This window comes from Ambystoma mexicanum, chromosome 3p, assembly GCF_040938575.1.
Source record: "Ambystoma mexicanum isolate Mex_15411 chromosome 3p, UKY_AmexF1_1, whole genome shotgun sequence".
NCBI lineage: Eukaryota > Metazoa > Chordata > Amphibia > Caudata > Ambystomatidae > Ambystoma > Ambystoma mexicanum.
The window spans coordinates 215,719,884-215,737,599 of NC_090925.1; the positions used below are offsets into that span (position 1 = coordinate 215,719,884).

The window sequence follows — 17,716 nt, forward strand, 5'->3', positions numbered from 1 at the left end:
CATCTCTCCTGATTCCAGGAAGCTGCAAATGCAGCCGCAACCTCCTCATCCTGAGTCTCGCATGGGGGACGGCCAGAAGGACCGCCACCATACTTCCCAGTAGATGTCGGTACCACCAGGCTAAATTAACAGTCCTGAAGAGGAAGTGAGTAGTAGCTATCTTGATGGACGTGATCTTTTCCTCTGAGGGGAACACCCTCTCAGAGACGGTGTCCCAGATGAAGCCCATGAAGGTCAACTTTTGCATGGGTTGCAGTTGAGAAGTCTTAGATTGATAGTAAACCCCAGTTCGTGGGGTGGGTTCATAAGCGCGGAGGTGTGAAGAACCATGTGGCCCTGACGAGACAGTCAAGGTATGGGTATATGTGGTGGCCCTGAGGAGAGCCGCCACTGCATTCACCAGTCAGGTGAATACACTGGGGGCTGATTTGAGTCCGAAGGGTAGAACCTTGTACAGGAAATGGCAGCCCCTGATCCTGAAGCGCAGAAAGGACCGATGATGCTGCCAAATCGGGACATGTAGATAAGCGTCCTTCAGATCCAGGGAGCACATCCAGTCTCCCCTGTTCAGAATCTCTGCAATGAGAGCTGGCGTAACCATCTTGAATTTTTGTAGAGGTAGGGAGAGGTCGAGGGTGGAAAGGTCCAACACAACTCTAAGGCCAGCCTGGTGGCTCTTCTGTATGGTGAAAATCCTGGAATAGAAGCCCAATCCTCTCTGGGAGGCTGGGACTTCTTCCACTGCCTAGCTCTCGACGAGCGAACAGACTTCCGCCAACAGAGTTGCTGTCCCAATCTGAGAGGACTGTGAGCTGGAGGGACCGGTAGACAGTACCCCGTGGAGACTATAGATAGGATCCAGGGGTCCGAAAAATGTTGGTGCCAAAATTGCATGCAATAGGAAAGTCTGCCCCCCACTGGAGACACGTGGACCCAAAGGGGTGCATCATGCCTTTTTTGCCCCTCTGAGGCTGCTGAGGAAGGGGGGGGGATTGGAAAAAAACCCTTGGGGGGGCCCCACCCCACACCCCCTTTTGTTTACTCCGATGCTGATTCGGGGAACAGTCAGGTTGCCTGGACCTCAGTTCTTGGAAGCCTCGGAACCCTCCAGACACCCGCCCCTTGGCGGAACATGGAGTGGACTGGGTGTACGCCTTGGACATGGCCTTCGTAAGAATAGATAAAAGGGACAGCTCCCAGTCCGCTAAGTCTTTCAAATTTTTCATCGGTGGAGGAGTGAAAGTTCACTACTCAAAAATGGAAGGTCCAATATGCATTCCTGGGCGTCGGGCTTGAACTTTGTAGCCCGGAGCCAGACCATACTCCTCATGTCCGTGGTGATGCAGATGGCCCGGCCAGAGGCATCAATATACGGGGGGAGCCCGCGATTTTCCGCCAGAGCTTTTTGTTAGCAGCTGCCAGCATTGGCTTGACGCAGGGAGCTGTTGAGTACAGCTTTTTCCTGTACGCCTCCAAGATCTTCTCCTTGCCTAGCAGCACCAAGGATGAGGTGGCTGAGGACGACTGAGGCTTAGAAGGAACAAGTTACTTACCTGTAACTGTTCTACAGCATGGGACTGGCATGGATTCATGCTCATTAATATTCCCCATCGTCAGGCTGGGAAACCTCGGTAAAGAAAAAAAAAGAAAAAGAAAAATCAGTTTCACTTCTAAACTGTCTTTCTCCCAACAACCAATCACTGGTCTCCGGGGGATACTGCCCTCTACCTAAGCCCATCCTCTGGCAGCCATCTTCAGATTTGGTAGCACGTAAAGTGGCAGTAGTACCAAGAGAAGAGCTGCAGAGGGGTAGGCGGGAGGGTTTGCATGTGAATCCATGCCAGACCCATGCTGGAGAACAGTTAAAGGTAAGTTACTTGTTCCTTCTCCAGCATGGGGTCTGGCATGGATTCACATGCTCATGAATAAAGAATACATAGCAGTACACACATGCACAACCACAGGAGGTGGCAAGGCTCAACATTAAGCATCTCTTACCTCACCAGGCTCACCCTCAAGCGAACAGGTTGCGCAGCACTGCTTGCGCGACACTGACTCCTCCCTGGAATCCCTGTCGACACAGTAGAACTTTGTGAAGGTGTGCGTCGACCTCCACGTAGCAGCCCTGCAGAGGTCTAGCAGGGGCACACCAGACAGGAATGCCGCAGTTGCAGCGATCGCTGTGGTCGAATGGGCTCTCGGACTGCCAGGCAACGGTCGGTTTGCCAACTGGTGAAAATGGGTGATGCAGCCGGAGAGCCACCTGGAAATGGAAGCCTTGGAGAGGGCCTTCCCAACAGAAAAGTCATTTGATAAACTCCTTGACCAGGTGGTGTGACCATAACAACCACTGTCCTAGAGTTCTGGTGTAGTGGGAGATATCCGCCAGATGAACCTTGATGGAAGCATGAGCCAGACCTGCCTTGGCCAGCGACAGCAAATACGGCAGCACCTGCGGAGCCGTAATTCGTAGAGGGTCCATCTTCTGTGCACGGCACCAGACGGCAAACTTCTTCCACTTATGTCCGTAGCATTTCAGTGTAGACGGAGCCCTGGCAAGCACCTCCTTGCAGTCCGCCGGGATATCCTATCCCCCCAAACTCTAGCGCTGCAGGAGCCAGGCCTGCAAGTTCAGCGACCCTGGGTCGTGGTGTGGAATCGCACCTTCTCTGGCGAGAAGATCTGCAGCCGCCGGAAGCTTGACTAGAGAGGATGCTGACAAGTCCAGAAGGTCCGGGTACCATAGCTGTCTCGGCCACGCCAGTGCAACGAGGATCATCCTGCACCGGGACCGTCTGAGTTGATGGACTAGCTGAAGAGGCAGTGGAGGGAACGCATACAGGAACAGGCCGTCCCAGGGAAAGGAGACTTCGTCAGGCCCCTTGCGTGGAGCTTTCCGGTGTGCGCATCCCATCCTTCTAGGGAGGCGTCCGTCGCGACAGTCTCCTAATGAGGTGGGGTCTGGAAATCTGCACCCGCCGACAGATACAGTGGTGGGAAGTCCGCGCGCATCGCTCGACGAAAACTCTTGTCGAGCCTGATATTGTCCTCGAAGCTTCCCGATACCCCAATCCAACGTGCGTCAAGGACCTCTTGCAGAGGGCACATCCGTAGCCTGCACAACCAAATGAGATTGGTATATGCATGACAACATGCCAAGAAGGGACTTGAGGGACCTCACCCATGCCATCTTCAGGGTCAAAAGCCATTGTACCTTGCCCAGGATGGTCGCTATCCTCTCCTCCGACAGACACCAGGCACGACACCATGTTGAGCCGAGACCCCAGGATCAGCGCGTCTTGCGATGGCACCAAGCAGGACTTTGCATAGTTCGCCGAGAACCCCAGCTCTGTCAGCAGCTGGATGGTCTTTGCTGTGTGTTCGATGGCAATCTCCCTAAATTTCGCTCGGATGAGCCAGTCGTCCAGGTCGGGGTAGACGTGGCTCCCTCGAAGATGCAGCTGCGCCGCCACTGGAGCCAGGCAATTGGTGAAAAGGGAAGGGCCTTGAACTACGAAGCGCAGAAACTTGCGGTGTCCCTTGTGAATGGGGTTGTGAAAATATGCATCCTCCAAGTCAAGTGACGATAGAAAATCCCCTTCTTCCAGCAGTTCTAGCATGTGCTGAAGGGTGACCATCCAAAACATCTGGGATTTGATGTACTTATTCAGACGGCAGAGTTCTAGGATGGGCCTCCAACCGCCTGTCTTCTTGACAAGGACGTACTGAGCGTACACTCCAGAGCCCCAGAGCCTCTTTGGGACGAGCTCTATCGTACCCTTCAGCATGGCCCGCACCTCCATCAGGAGCTGAGGAACGTGGTTTTCCTGCCTGGCCACGTTGGAATTCCAGAGTGTGTCCGTGGGCCAGAGCGTCCAGCACCAAACGGTCGGTGGGGATGGACTTGCACATGCTGACGAAGTTCGCCAGCCGGCCTCCCACCAGGGTGCGCAGGTGTGGGCCCGACGTCACGGTCTGTTCAATCTTGTTTCGCCATGGAGGCGCCGCCTTGGGGAACTTGGTGACGATGGCGACCTCCTCCGGACTTGCTGAGGCCCCGATAGGCCTCCAGGGCCGAATAGCGGGACCTTTGACGGTAGGAAGAGGAGCTTCCGCCAAAACCCTTGACGGAACCCCTTGGGATTTGCCTCCGGAAATCCGAAAGGACAGCTGTCGCCGTTGGAGCGTGCACAAGGCACGAGCAGTCTCGGTATCCGCCTTGCAGGCCTGAAGGGACTTGTGCATGGTTTTCCAAACAACTTATCCGCAAGTTGTCCAATACCCTCGACTGCACCTCCTGGCGAAGGTTGGTGGCCTTCAACCATCCTCGCCGAAGGAAAACGCTGTTGCCCATTTGGCGGAATCCTGTGTCGGCAATGTCCATGGTCTGATGCCACCTCGCCCTCCTGCAGGATCTCCAATGCTTCAGCTCTGGTCATCGGGAAGGAAGTCCAGGAGGGGAGCGATATTAAACCAGAGCTCCCCGTTGTAACGCCACGATGGCGAGGGCCGCCATTATGGTTGTCGCTGCCGATGCGATGACCCGTCCCATGGCATCTAGCTTCCCCTCGTACGGTGGGGGGGCGCGTTTGTTGACACAGAAGAACCAGCAGATTTCTCCTTTGCCACCACCAAGACCACTGAATCCGGGGAAAGCTGGGACCTCAAGCACTTGGGTGCAGAGTCCGGCACCCTGTACTTTTTGTACGGGTCCTTCTTCGCTGGGGCCGAGGATGGTTCTTCATAAGTCCCTCGTCCCAGATGTCATCCAACAGAGGGATTGACAGCACTGTCTTCCTCTTCGCCTTGCGGCGTTGGTACAGGAAACTTTTCCTCTGGAGTCAGTTAAAAGAGGTCCGAGGCCCTCGAGATCATGGCATGGAACAAGCACATCTCGTTGGGCGGTGACACTCTGGGAGACGGGAGGTCCCCTAACCCGCCGTCGTTGACCATGCCAGTCATGTCCAGGTCTGCATCCTCCCTCGTTGGAGGAGGGGGGGGGGGGGGGGGGCGAAGGGTGGCAAGGCGGTTGAGGAAGAAATCTCCTCTGCTTGGTAGGGGGCACGCCTGATGGCCCCGGTGAAGAGAGATCCTCTGGTGGTGCTGGGTCCTCAATCAGCAGAAGAGGCTGCCTCGTCCAAATCTCCGAGCACAATGTGTGAAGCACCTGGAGGATGTCCACAGATGTCCGCTGGGGGATGAGGTGGTTGCTGAGGTGGCAGAGGTGGAAGCGACAGAGGCAGTGGTGTAGGGTTTTCCAAGTCCTCAACACCCTGCTCCTTGTCGGTCTCATCGCCACTCTTGACGTCTCCCTCATCAGGGTCCTTCCCAGAGGCCTTGGCAAATTTATCTATCAAAATGGTCTGGGGAGTAGAGAGCTCCCCCTCAGAGGAAGATGTCTGTGCCCTGCAGGACTACCATGACCCCCCCCCCACCTGCTTTTCGACCAGGGGCAGACGGTTGGCATCGCCTTCTCAGTTGCCTTCTCTGGGCTGAAACGATTCCCTCCTGGCAGGCAGGGAACCTCTCGCCTTGGGGACTCTTATCGTGCAAACCCACGTCTGCGGCATTCGCTAAGGATGCCACCACGCCTTCGATGGAAGGCTTCGCCGGTTGAATCTGGGCCTGCACGACCTTGGTCGAACTAGGGGCCTTCATCTTTAAGGGTGGGTGGGTCAGCACCCCGCTCCCATTTGGCCTCTCAGACTGGCCCATCCAGGGCTTCTCCAGAGCCGACTCGGAGCGTTGGCTCGTGGTTGAGGGTGCCGAAGACGCTGTGCACACCCTGGCCTGCGGACCTTGGCCTTAAATTGGGGCCCTGTCACCGAGGTGCCCTCAAAGGTCTTAGAAGACCGCTCAGATTTCTTGTGGCTGGGGAATCCCGAAACTCAGTAAAAACTCGAGAGCTATAGCAGGAGGACTCCCAACACTTTGTGCGGTAAAATTCTGAAGATGGCTGTCAGAGGAGGGGCTTAGGTAGAGGGCAGTCATTGGCTGGGGGCAGTATGACCCAGAGACCAGCGATTGATTGTTAGGAGAAACAGTTCAGAAGTGAAACAGATTCTCTTTACCGAGGATTCCCAGCTTGACAACAGGGAATATTCATGAACATGTGAATCCATGCCAGACCCCATGCTGGAGAATAGTGACACGCCGCAGTGATCACCGAGGAGTGCGGCTGAGGATGAGCCGAAAGCAAGAGTATCCTCCACCTCTAGCTGCCTGTACTTGGCATCAAGGCGCAGGTTGACAGGTTGGGCTGAGTGCGGCTTAGGCCACCCCTTCTTGGCCAGGGCAACAACATCCTTCTGCATCTGGATCCCCGTCTTGGAGGGGGGCCTTAGCGTGAGGACTTCTGCCAGGACCACCTCCTCGGGCTGCTCAACCTTAGGCTGAGGAAGGCCCAGGTATTCTGCCAGGGCCACAAGGCGTTAATGGAAAGCCTTCGCCGACGATGGTGTGTCGGGGTCGTCGTCTGTGTCCGCCGGTGTGCTCTGAGGTTTCAGAACTGGTGGAGGGGTACTGGATGCCGTGGGCTGTGGTGTGGAAACCAGAGACTGTGGAACCGCCTGTAATGGCGGAGGCACAGGAAGCTCTGGGGCCTAGGCACCAGAGCCATTGGAGGAATGACAAAGGCTACTGGTGGGGTGACCTGCGGGAGCATGTCCCGGATAGCATCCTGAAGGATATATCCCATCTGAGGCGTTCGCATCAGCACCAGAAACCTTTTGAAGAACCAGTCTTCGGAGGCTGAGCAGGTGGCTGGAGATCTTGATGCAGTGGCAACAGGCTGCTGGAGCCAAGGCGCACTGTCTGGAACGCAGGGGGAACCTGCCCTGCGCTGCTGATTGATACGCTGTAGGCCACGTACCTGGTTGACCACAGTCCCACCTTGTGACTCATTCGTCGACCCACTCTGCTAGAGGAGTTATCGGACGAGCGGCCATTTTGTTTGGCGCAATGGCCATTTTGTGGAGCGGAGTCGTGGTGCCTGGCTCGCTGGAACCAGCCCCGTCCAAGACACTGTTGCATCATAAGGCTTATCCCGCAGCTTAGGCGTGGGGCCTGGAAGGCGTGGGGCCCTCGGCAGAACTGCCAGTAGTGCTGCATGAAGGCGCCCCCTCGGACATGATGATGGTACCAGGGTGTTGCCCCTCGGTACAAGAAGCTTGCAGTCCCTCAGCACTGATACCAGGAGGATCCAGAGACCCCTCGGACGCAAGGCCGGTAGATGGGCTAGCCTTGGTACATGTGCAGGCCCCTCCCGGTCGGGTGCTTCTTCGGAAAGGAGCTACCCTTACGGGTGCAACAGTGAATAGAGGCCTTATTTTAGGCAAATTATTTTAGGTCCTTATGAGGTGAAATCTGGAAGAGCTCTCCACCTACCTAGCCTGTTCTTCAGTGCCCGAGGTGTCAAGGCGTTGCACGCTGAGAAACCTTCCCAGCTGTGGTTGGGGCCGTGGCAGCAGAGACAAAGGGGGTGGTGGTCTGATGTGGGGGAAGAGCCCCTCGCAGACTGGGCACCTGCTGAAGCCCATTGAAGTCGGGATGCGCTGGGGAGGAGCGTGGCGTTGGAGGACCAACTATCTAGAAAAAAAAGACAAGACAAGATTGAATACCTGGGGAAGAGCGCGTGGTATTACATGGCCGAAGCCAAACCCAGGAGCGCTGGTGAAATGGGCCTGTTCCGGTCGATGTGGAAAAAGAGGACCGAGGAGTGGCGCCGGTCGGCGGAGTCAGATTGAGAGCATGCTCCCAGGGCCGCGCCCAACTCTACATTTAAAGGGGAAGGTGGTTTTTCTGGTGAAAAAGGATCCGTGTCCCGTCCCTCACACAGGACGCCGATACAGTATGGATGAAAGGTGACGGGACGCAAGAGTAAGACAGCTTATTCTACAGGACTCATCTATGCCAAATTGCATGGTTCCAGCATCAAGGGGACCGGAGACAGGCTTCAAAGTCAGGCTGCGACAAGTCCCCCTGCATTGCTGCATCCCCTGCAGTCCAAGCACAGAGCACCCCAGCCAAGAATCTCTATTGTTGGTAGCAATGGACGAGCAATCAAGGCTTAGCTCTCAGGAGGTGATGCGGGATGGTTCTTAAGTACAGTGTAGTCGCCAAGCACCCACAAAGGAATGTCCACACACAGTTAAAACAGTCTTTATATAAATAAGGTTCACATTATGTACACAATAACACTTTGTACTCTAGCAATACTATAATGGCAAATATATACAGGTCTACGAGGTACCCCTCATCGATTTCTTTAAAATGCACCCACAGCCGACGGCCCCAAATAGCATAGGAATCAGTTTGTAAGATGAAGCAACAAGAGACAGAAAGAAAGCAAGTTAGATTGAACAATGGCAGAACGCAGACTCCAGTTACCTACAGACTGTTCTGTGCGAGGATCCCCCCCCCACCCCCCCAACCTTTGCAACCTGTAAATCAAGCTTATTTGACAAGCACAGTGCAATTATACACAATATAGTCTTGAGTCCTTCTAAAAGGTTCCACGACCTCAAAGCAAAAGTTACTTACCAACTGTAACATTCTTTCGACAGAATGATCCACGTATTCCTCATCTATGATATTTGTATCTCGTCAGCTTTGCTGCTTTGAAAAATACATTCTTGGCAGAGGGTGCTGTGCACGAGATCGTGGCGTCTATGTCCCTCGACGGGCTCCGTACCGTGTCACCATCAGTACAAGTAGCTTGTGCCGCGCCCGTTGGCTTCAGTTCTGCTTTTGGGGGAAATATTCAAGGAACACCCAGGCATGCCTGATGACTGAAAAGCTCTGTGAGCGAGAAGTGTAACTTATGTAAACTGCACTGCGGGGTAGGATCGGGGGGGGTTGGATGAGGAATACATGGGAGGAACATCCAGTCAAAAGAATGTTACAGTTGGTAAGTAACTTGTTCTTCGAATGAATTGTGTCCTCCCATTTATTCCTCATCTACGATAGACTTGCATAGCAGTGATAATTTGAAGTGGGAGTACTAATTAATTTTTCTCATGAACAGAATGTAGTACCACCTTAGCAAATAATCCGTAATTGGAAGACGCATCTCCTCTCTTTACGGAAGACATACTAGAGGGCAGATGGACATGTCCAGAAGGTCTGGGTACCACATCCTCCTGGCCCAATCCGGGGCAATTAGGATCATGGTTCTCCTGAACTTTCTCAATCTCCCGATTACTGGAGGAATCACGGGGACTGGCGGCAACGCGTACAGAAGTGGAAACACTTCCGATTGACCGTGGTCGCGAACAGATCAACTTGAGGGGTTCCCCAAAGAGTGAAGATCTCTCAAAGGACTTCCTGAGCTAGTTCACACTCGTGTGACACTGTTCTGCCGGCTCAGAGTGTCTACCGTCGTGTTCTGCTCTCCGGCTAGGTGAACTGCCGACAGATTCCTTCTCGTATTGCCTAGAACCAGAGCTGCATTGCCTCTCTGCACAGTGGTAGTGACCCTACACCACCTCTCTTGTTAAGGTAGTACATGGCCACAGTGTTGTCCGTCATCGGGATATTCTTTCCCTGTACAGAGGGCAGAAAGGCCTTGAGCACTAGTCTGATTGCCCTCAGCTCCAACAGGTTGATGTGTAATTTGGACTCCGATGGAGATCAACAACCGCTGATTGTCAGATCGTTGGTGTGGGCTCCCTACCCCGTGAGTGAGGCGTCCGTCACTACAGTCATCTCCGGCCATGACTGCCAAAGATTCCCCCTTGAGAATGTTGTCATTGCAAGCCCACCAAAGAAGGTCTTGAGCAACTGTGCTTTGAACTTGCAGAAGATCCGACATTCCCTGAGAATTGGGACCACTGAGTCCTGAGAGCCCATTGAAGGGATCTCATCCTCAATTGAGCATCTGGCACAAGAAAGATACAGGATGTCATGAGACTGAGCAACCTCAGAAAATCGAAGGCCGGACAATGTTGCGCATTTTGGAACTTTGTTACTATCTGCAGAATGTGCAGAGCGCTCACCTCGGGAGGCGAGGCTCTGCCGGAGGAGGTATCCAGGACTTCTCCGATAAACTGTAGCTTTTGGGATGGTATCATGTGGGACTTCTTGAAATTGAGGGAGAAGCGGAGTCTGAAAGGAGCGACAAGTGAATGACCGAGGTTCCTGAGCTTGTTCGTGCGAACGCACTCTGATCAACCAATTGTCCAGGTAGGGGTAGATGTGAATTTCCCCCCTCTCCTGAGACTCGCTGCCACAACCGCCATCAGTTTGGTGAAAACCCTTGGGGCGGAGGTCAGCCCGAATGTCAGAACACGAAACGGATAATGAGAACCATCAACCGCAAACCTCAGGTACTCTGTGCTTTATATGGATTAGCACATGAAAGTAAGCATCCTGAAGGTCCAATGATACCAACCAGTCTTGGAGTTGGAGAGCCTGAAGGATCTGCAAAAGGGTTACCATCTGCGAAAGGGTTACCATCTTGAACTTATTCTTGCTGAGGAACTTGTTCAAGTTTAAGTCCAAGATGGGTCTCAATCCTCAGTCCTTCTTTGGGATGAGAAAGTATGGGGAATACCAACCCTTGTTCCTCTACGCTACAGGTACATATCCTATTGCACCTTTCTCTAGCAATGTTAAAATTTCCTGCAAAAGAAGCGGATCTGGAATTTTGACAGTTGGTTCCCGGTGGATGGTCCAGAGGCCTTTTTAGGAAAGTAAGGCAGTAACCTTGAGCTACTGCCTCCAGTGCCCAAGCATCTGAAGTAATGCCTCAGCATTCTTTCAGATGCTGTGAGATTCTGCCTCCCACCAGGGTCTTGTGTGATAAGGTTTCAGAGTGACTTGGAGGCAGCTGCAGGAGCGGCTGAGGGCAATGATGCGGTTCAAGGCTAGTTTTGCACCTTTTACTCATCCACCAGGAGTGATATTTCTTCTTTGAATGGCCTGTCCTCTTACTCTACCAAAAGAGGAGTAGTATCGAAAAGAACGACCTCGCCAGGAAGAGGAGCCTGAAAGATGTTGCATAGAGGCGCTAAGAGATTTAGCCACTGCATTCGAAGTCAGCAGTTTTTCTAAGCTTTCATCAGATTTACTGCCAAACTGCCTCAAGCCATCAAAAGGCATGTTGAGTAGCCTGGCCTGCACATCAGGTGCAAACCCAGACTTCCTCAACCACGCACATTTGCGTAGTACTGTGCTTGCAGCAATTGATCTGCTGATACCATCAGCAGTATCCAGTCTAGACTGGAGCCATTCCCCCATTGCCTCCTTTCCGTCTTTTACAATATTTAGGAAGCCTTCCCTTTCCTCGCCTTCCGGAATATGTTCAGCCCCCGCCGAAACGCAGTCCCACAGGGTATGGGTGAATCTGGCCAGGTGACATTTGCTGACTCGAGAGCCATGCTATCCAAGGTAAAGACCTTACGGGCCCAAGCGTCCACCTTCTTATCCTCTATCCAGGGGATAGACGAATAGGCTGTTTGCCTCGACGAAGTTGCTGCCTGAATACCCAGACTTTCTGGAGTGGGACGCCTCTTTAAATAATCAGTGTCAGAAGTAGAAGTTCTGTACTTCTTAAGAAAATTACTGTTAACTGCAGAGAACTGGGTCCTTCTGGGGGCCCTGGTCAAGTATATCAGTCATATCATCCTGATCAAATGTGGGTGAGGATCTACCACAGCCCAAGTATTCAATCCTATTCATCAAACTCCCATACCCTGAATCTGCATGTTCTGCAGGGTCAGGTTTTGTAAATTCTAGCTCTGGTGGCCTATCAATGCCACTAGCAGTGTGAACGGTGTCACACAAGGCTCTCTTTTTTCGATTCTGGATCGATTAATTCCTCTGGCACCTCTCGCACCATATTGTACTCCAAAAGGAGAAACTTCTTCTGAGGCACTTTCTTTTTCAAAGATTGACAGACTTAAAAAAATCTGATTTAGGAAAGGAGACTTACTCCTTTGCCTGTGTATGAGTATGCCTCAAAGGAATCTTCGAAGGCACCGATGATTACTTCGACAAAGGTGTTGAAGGCTCCGGTGTCGAAGTCGTTGGCGCCAATGGCATCAAGGATTTCAACAACTTATGTTTCTTAGACCATGTCGGGGGAATCACTCTATTCTCGATGAGTCTTCGACGATTTGAGATTGGCTCGAGATTCACCCTTACTACTGGATCTTTCCACAGTAGGTCCTGACTCTCCTGCGTCGTCCAACAGAGCAACCGGGGTCTGGCTCTTGATGTTTGAGGGGATCGAGGCTGCATTCTCAAAGACCTTCAACATCTTCCTTCTAAATTCATCCCATTTTCTTGGGGAATCCGACTTAGTCGGACATCTTACCAATTTGGTAGCCGTATCAGAGGGAGACCTAGGTCTCCTCAATCTTCTTTGAAGAAGATGAAGAACGTCTCCATCTACTACGTGATCGAGACCGCTTGGAATGTTTTCGGCGGTCCGAATCTTTCGACGCCCGACTTACTATGTTTTTTTGACGAGGCGTTCGAAGAGGCCTTGGAAGCTTCCCGCCCCACTGCCAGTTTAGCTTTTCTCTGACGAAGAGCCTTCTCAGTCATCAACTGACAGGAGCCATAGTCTCCGGTTCGATGGTCTGAACCTAGGCACCAAAGACAAGCGGCGAGGGTATGTAATCACCATTTTCGATCCACAGTCGATACATTTTTTTGAACCCGTCTTGGGAGTAGAAGACATTTTCTTGATGAAAATTTTGAAGCGTGCCGTTCGAGAGCGAAACAATTGGAAAAACGGAACTGAAGCCAACAGGCGCGGCACAAGCTACTTCCGAGGATGGTGACGTCGGTACGGAGCCCATTGAGGGACATCGACGCCACAACCTCATGCACAGCGCCCTCTGTCGAGAATTATTTTACCGAAGCTGACGAGATATGAATATAGATGAGGAATACGTGGGAGGACACAATCCATTCGAAGTACCTGGTCTCAGAGTTCTTTGGTGAGTCGACAGGCCCTTCTTGAGTGCACTCCCTTTCAGGCAGGAGCCACGGTTTGTCGAGTTTCAGTGAAGAAAAAGGATGAACACTGTTGCGGCAGCAGCTTTGGTTCTTGCGGTGCTCGTTGACGATCGGTCAAAAACATCCTGGAGCTGAGGTGTGCAGTGCACCTCAACGACAAGTGTTCATTGCCGCAAATAGTTAATGAAGAACTTTGGCCCAGCAAGGGCGTCGAGTCGTCCGACGTCTGCGGTCTTCGGGTGGCGCGAAACCCACTGGCGGATTCTCCTGTTGTCGGCGGCCTTGACCTTCTCGAGCAGGACGAAAGCACGACGAGGATGAGCAAGGGAGACCTTGTTTCAATGTTCTTAGGCAAAGGAGCACTGCGGCTGTGGTCGGCGACAGTGATGGACTTTAAAGTACAGGCGCTTCTCTTCGTGATTCCGTGGTGGTCCCAGTCTCCGGTCAGCAGCCTTTCGAGGGTCTGGTGTCCAGGGAGCTTTTTCAAAGATCAGCTGGTGAACGATGGTCCCTCATAGCTCGGGAAGAGGTCTCTTAGCCAGGCCCCCTCTTGGATCAGTTCCTTGAAGGCAGAGCAGCTTTCGAATTTAGCTTAGGACAGCAGCAGCGGTTCTTCTTCCAGTGGGCTTCAAAGTTAAGCATCAGTTTAAACTACAGCTTCTGAACGATTTCTAGCAGTGAGAGGCCCCTAGATATACTGTTGATCTCCCATTCACTCTGTTGGGTCACACTCAGCCAACCAATCACTCAGAAGGGCAGTCAGGCAGCCAATCAGACTCACAGTGCATTCAGGCTATTCTCCATCCAGACACTCAATGGATGTGGATTCGGACAAGTACCGAGCCATTCCGCACTACAAACTGCATTCATGCTAGTTTCAGGCAGGGCTGTCTCAGTCATTGTGTCAACCACCAGATACTAGACACCCATAACATGAAATGCGTATTCGCCACACTCCATTCACCCAGGTCCCACCCCGCGGGCGTCCCCACAACATACAGTCATTGGCAAGGCTTCAGCCAGTCTGGCCTGGACTACGCCACAATACCATAGATGGAACTTCCACCCAACAGCCAGTCAGGGGGAAGGGACAGGGTCAGGGCTTCGGGAAAACTAAGGTAAGGGGCGATAGAAAGGAAGAGGCCACAGGGGGCATCTTGTTTCCTATAAGGAATCAACTGATTCCAATGGCAGGGCCTGGGTATCCCAAAACGGAGGATACTCAGAGCACCTGTCCAATTCAGCATGGAGCTGCCACCAGCCCATACTCTGCTCTTTGGGCCACACACAGGAGCCCAAAAATGTACACTAGGATTACAGGATCGTATTCCCACCCATGGGTTCCATAAGGGTATCCCAAGGGTCTGTTCACCACACCAAAAACAGGAAGAGCTGCACAGCCTGGAGTCCCACATGAAATTGTGCACAGAAAAGTCAGAACATACATAAGGCAATAAAGGACAAGGAGGCCCTGTCCCGCCAATGCATTTCCAGCATCACACTCCCTATAAATGTTGCTAATGTTTGGAAAGTTTTCTAACGGTTTGGCTTTGCCACTGCTTGCTCACGCAAGTATTCAGAAAGTATGTGACACTTGGCTAGAATAACTTTCCCCCTCTATCCCTTAGAACGCGGCATTTGACCCGAGCAGACAATCACTAATATTTTGCTGTCTCATAAAACTATGTGGAACTTTGGTGAACGTTTGAGCACAAGAGCCCATACATCTTAGCGAAGGCCTTTTAAAGTTAGTGTTGCATCTCTCTGGACCTGTAGTGCTGCATACGAATACGTGTATTCCTTTGCAAGGGGTTGTCATGTATTTTGCCCTACTCCAGTGATTGTATATACATGTATCTTATTTACATGTGTGATAATAAAACATGCTAGCAGTCATTTCTCTCAGTGTTAAATGGCCATAAATAAATATTTTTATAGCTGTGCGTCCTTGATTTTTCACTGTTTACTCATCGAGGACCCCTCCTGAGACGTGGCCTTGACCACTCGCCTAGCTACCTTGAACTGGTTTGGCTACAGCTCCTTGAGTTGTCCCAGTCACTAAATTAGGTTGGCCTTCTATACATCTGTGCACTAGGCCAGAGTATAGAAAATAACCTAACACCTGACCTGGCAGGAAGAAGGCCACAGGACAAGATGGCAAAAAAAACAAGGCCATGTTGGGAACTAGCCACAGTTAGTAGCCAAATGCGGTAGGGCTAAAGAAAGATTTTAAAACTAGTCAAAATGCTACTGCTGCCACCAGCTTATCGTTTAGCACATCCGAAGTAACCAAAAATCCCTTGAAGTGTAGGCTAGGGTCATAAAAAATAATCCCCATTGCACGGCATTGTAGGATGCATTGTGCAATGATAAAAGGTTGCCCAGAAAATAGCTAACATATCCAAAAAAGAACAGTTTCCCAGTATTGACAGCCTTAAGGACTGGTCAGTTGCCCCATAACAATGAGCAAAGGTGGTGTGAAGCTGAAGACTTCACTTGTCTGGAAAAGGCAAGGACAGTGAAAAAAAAAAAAAATGTGGGGTCCATCAAAATGGAGGGAAAGTTGCTATTTAAAAAAAATAAAATAATCTTTACCAACAGCTGTTTTCTTTGCACTTTAAGTTGTGATAGTTTAACCTTGAAACCTTTCTAGACTTGCCATCACAATCCATATTTAAGGAAATCATTTAAAAAAAGTTTAAACAAAAAGTAGATCAAGATAAGTGATCACAACCCGACACATGCAGCTGGAATCTTTGCAACTTGCAAACCTCTGGGCAAAGTGCCATTTTCCAGTAGAAAAGGAGTTATTCTATGAAATAACAAAAGGTTACCTGGGAGAAGATTAGTACTCTGTGCCCATCATTCTTTAGCTTGCGCAGCATTTTCTGCATAAGTAACAGTTTTCCAGCTCCACGAATCAGGGCCGAGCCATCATACATCCCGTTAGGCATCTTTGGCGCCTCCTGGAAAAATACATTTTACATTATTGGGTTTTATACATCACACTGCTGAAAACTTTGACTCTTGACATGCAGGAAAACCTGTTCGATTTGGTTTGTTGCTGAGGGCGCAGTACAAGATTAATTTCTGTTCATGCATTCAAAAAGGTTCTTCTGCAAGGTAAGCCTTCATGTGGGTTTCATCCACTGGGATAGGGTGGATACACATCTTGTGCATCCAAGTTTGAGCGCTATGGTTGTGTAGAGTGTTCTGTGGGCTAGTGGCTTTGCTTCAGGCATGGTTTGTGTGGTGACCCACAATTTGTGAATGTCCGATCAGCGCTTTGTAAATGTTGTGGTCGGGGGGGGGCCTTCATGATCACAAAGGGTTTACGTTGCACGCACCATATTGATGACTTGTGGTTGGGGGGGGCGCACTGGTGAAATTTTATATGTTAAGTTAAAAAGGTACTTCTGGAACAAGTTACTCACCTGTAACTGTTCTTCAGCATGGGTTTGGCATGGATTCACATGCTCATGAATGTTCCCCGTCATCAGGCTGGGACTCCACGGTAAAGAAAAAAAAAAAATCAGTTTCACTTCTGAACTGTCTTTCTCCTAACAACCAATCACTGGTCTCTGGATTATACTGCCCCCCCACCCCCCCAGCCAATGACTGCCCTCTACCTAAGCCCCTCCTCTGGCATCCATCTTCAGATTTGGTGGCACAAAGTAGCAGTAGGACCAAGAGAAGAAAGAGCCGCAGAGGGGTAGGCGGGAGGGTTCGCATGTGAATCCATGCCAGACCCATGCTGGAGAACAACAGTTACAGTTAAGTAACTTGTTCTTTCTCCAGCATGGGGTCTGGCATGGATTCACATGCTCATGGATAAAGAATACATAGCATAACACATGCACAACCACGGAAGGTGGCAAGGCTCAACCTCAAGCATTTCAACATCTAGCATCTCTTACCTCCTCACCAGCTCACCGTCAAGCTGACAGGTTGCGCAGCACTGCTTGGCCGACTCTGGACTCCTCCCTGGAATCCCAGTTGATGCAGTAGAATCTCGTGAAGATGTGCGTCGACCTCCATGTAGCAGCCCTGCAGATGTCCAGCAGGGGCACACCAGACATGAACGCCGTAGTTGCGATCGCTCTGGTGAAATGGGCTCCAACGGGCAGTTTGCCAACCAGTGACAGTGGGTGATGCAGCCGGAGAGCCACCTGGAAATGGAAGCCTTGAAGAATCAGGGCCAAAGTTGAAACAGCTGTGATGTCTTCCGAAAACACTGTGCGGTCCACGTAGAACTTTAGCGCTTTAGCCACATCCAGCTAGTGCAAAGTCCTCTCAGCCGGCAACGAAGGAGACTGGAAGAAAACCGGTAACACCAACGGCTCGATGAGATGGAAGTCCGACAGCACCTTGAGCATGGAGGGGTGCGTCCACAGCACCACCCTCGTCTCGTGGAAGGTCAAGTAAGGTGGTTTACAAGAGGGCCTGATCTCTTCCACTCGTCGTGTGGAGGTGATGGCCACAAGAAAGGCTGTTTTCCATGACAGAAAGTTCAGTGGCGCCGAATGCATAGGCTCGAATGAAGGACCCATGAGCCTAGTCAGCACCACATTGAGTCCGGCAGGAATGAATGGAACAGTCCCTTGACAAACTTCTTAACTAGATGGTGTGATCATAACGACGACCGTCCCGGAGATCTGGTGTAGCGGGAGATAGCCGCCAGATGAACTTTGATGGAGGAATGGGCCAGTCAAGCCTTGAACAACAGAAAATATGGCAGTACCTGCGGAGT

The 17,716-nt window shown here is 51.4% G+C and overlaps 1 protein-coding gene across 2 annotated transcripts in view; it reads right to left on the reverse strand.

The window, feature by feature from the left end:
* Positions 1 to 17,716, reverse strand: part of CHD4 (chromodomain helicase DNA binding protein 4) — a 497,532-nt gene that overhangs the window by 239,149 nt on the left and 240,667 nt on the right. For both annotated transcript variants that reach the window (XM_069650684.1, XM_069650685.1), the window contains exon 21: positions 15,801 to 15,932. In XM_069650684.1, the coding sequence (XP_069506785.1) occupies positions 15,801 to 15,932 (132 nt within the window). The remainder of the gene's footprint in view (positions 1 to 15,800; positions 15,933 to 17,716) is intronic.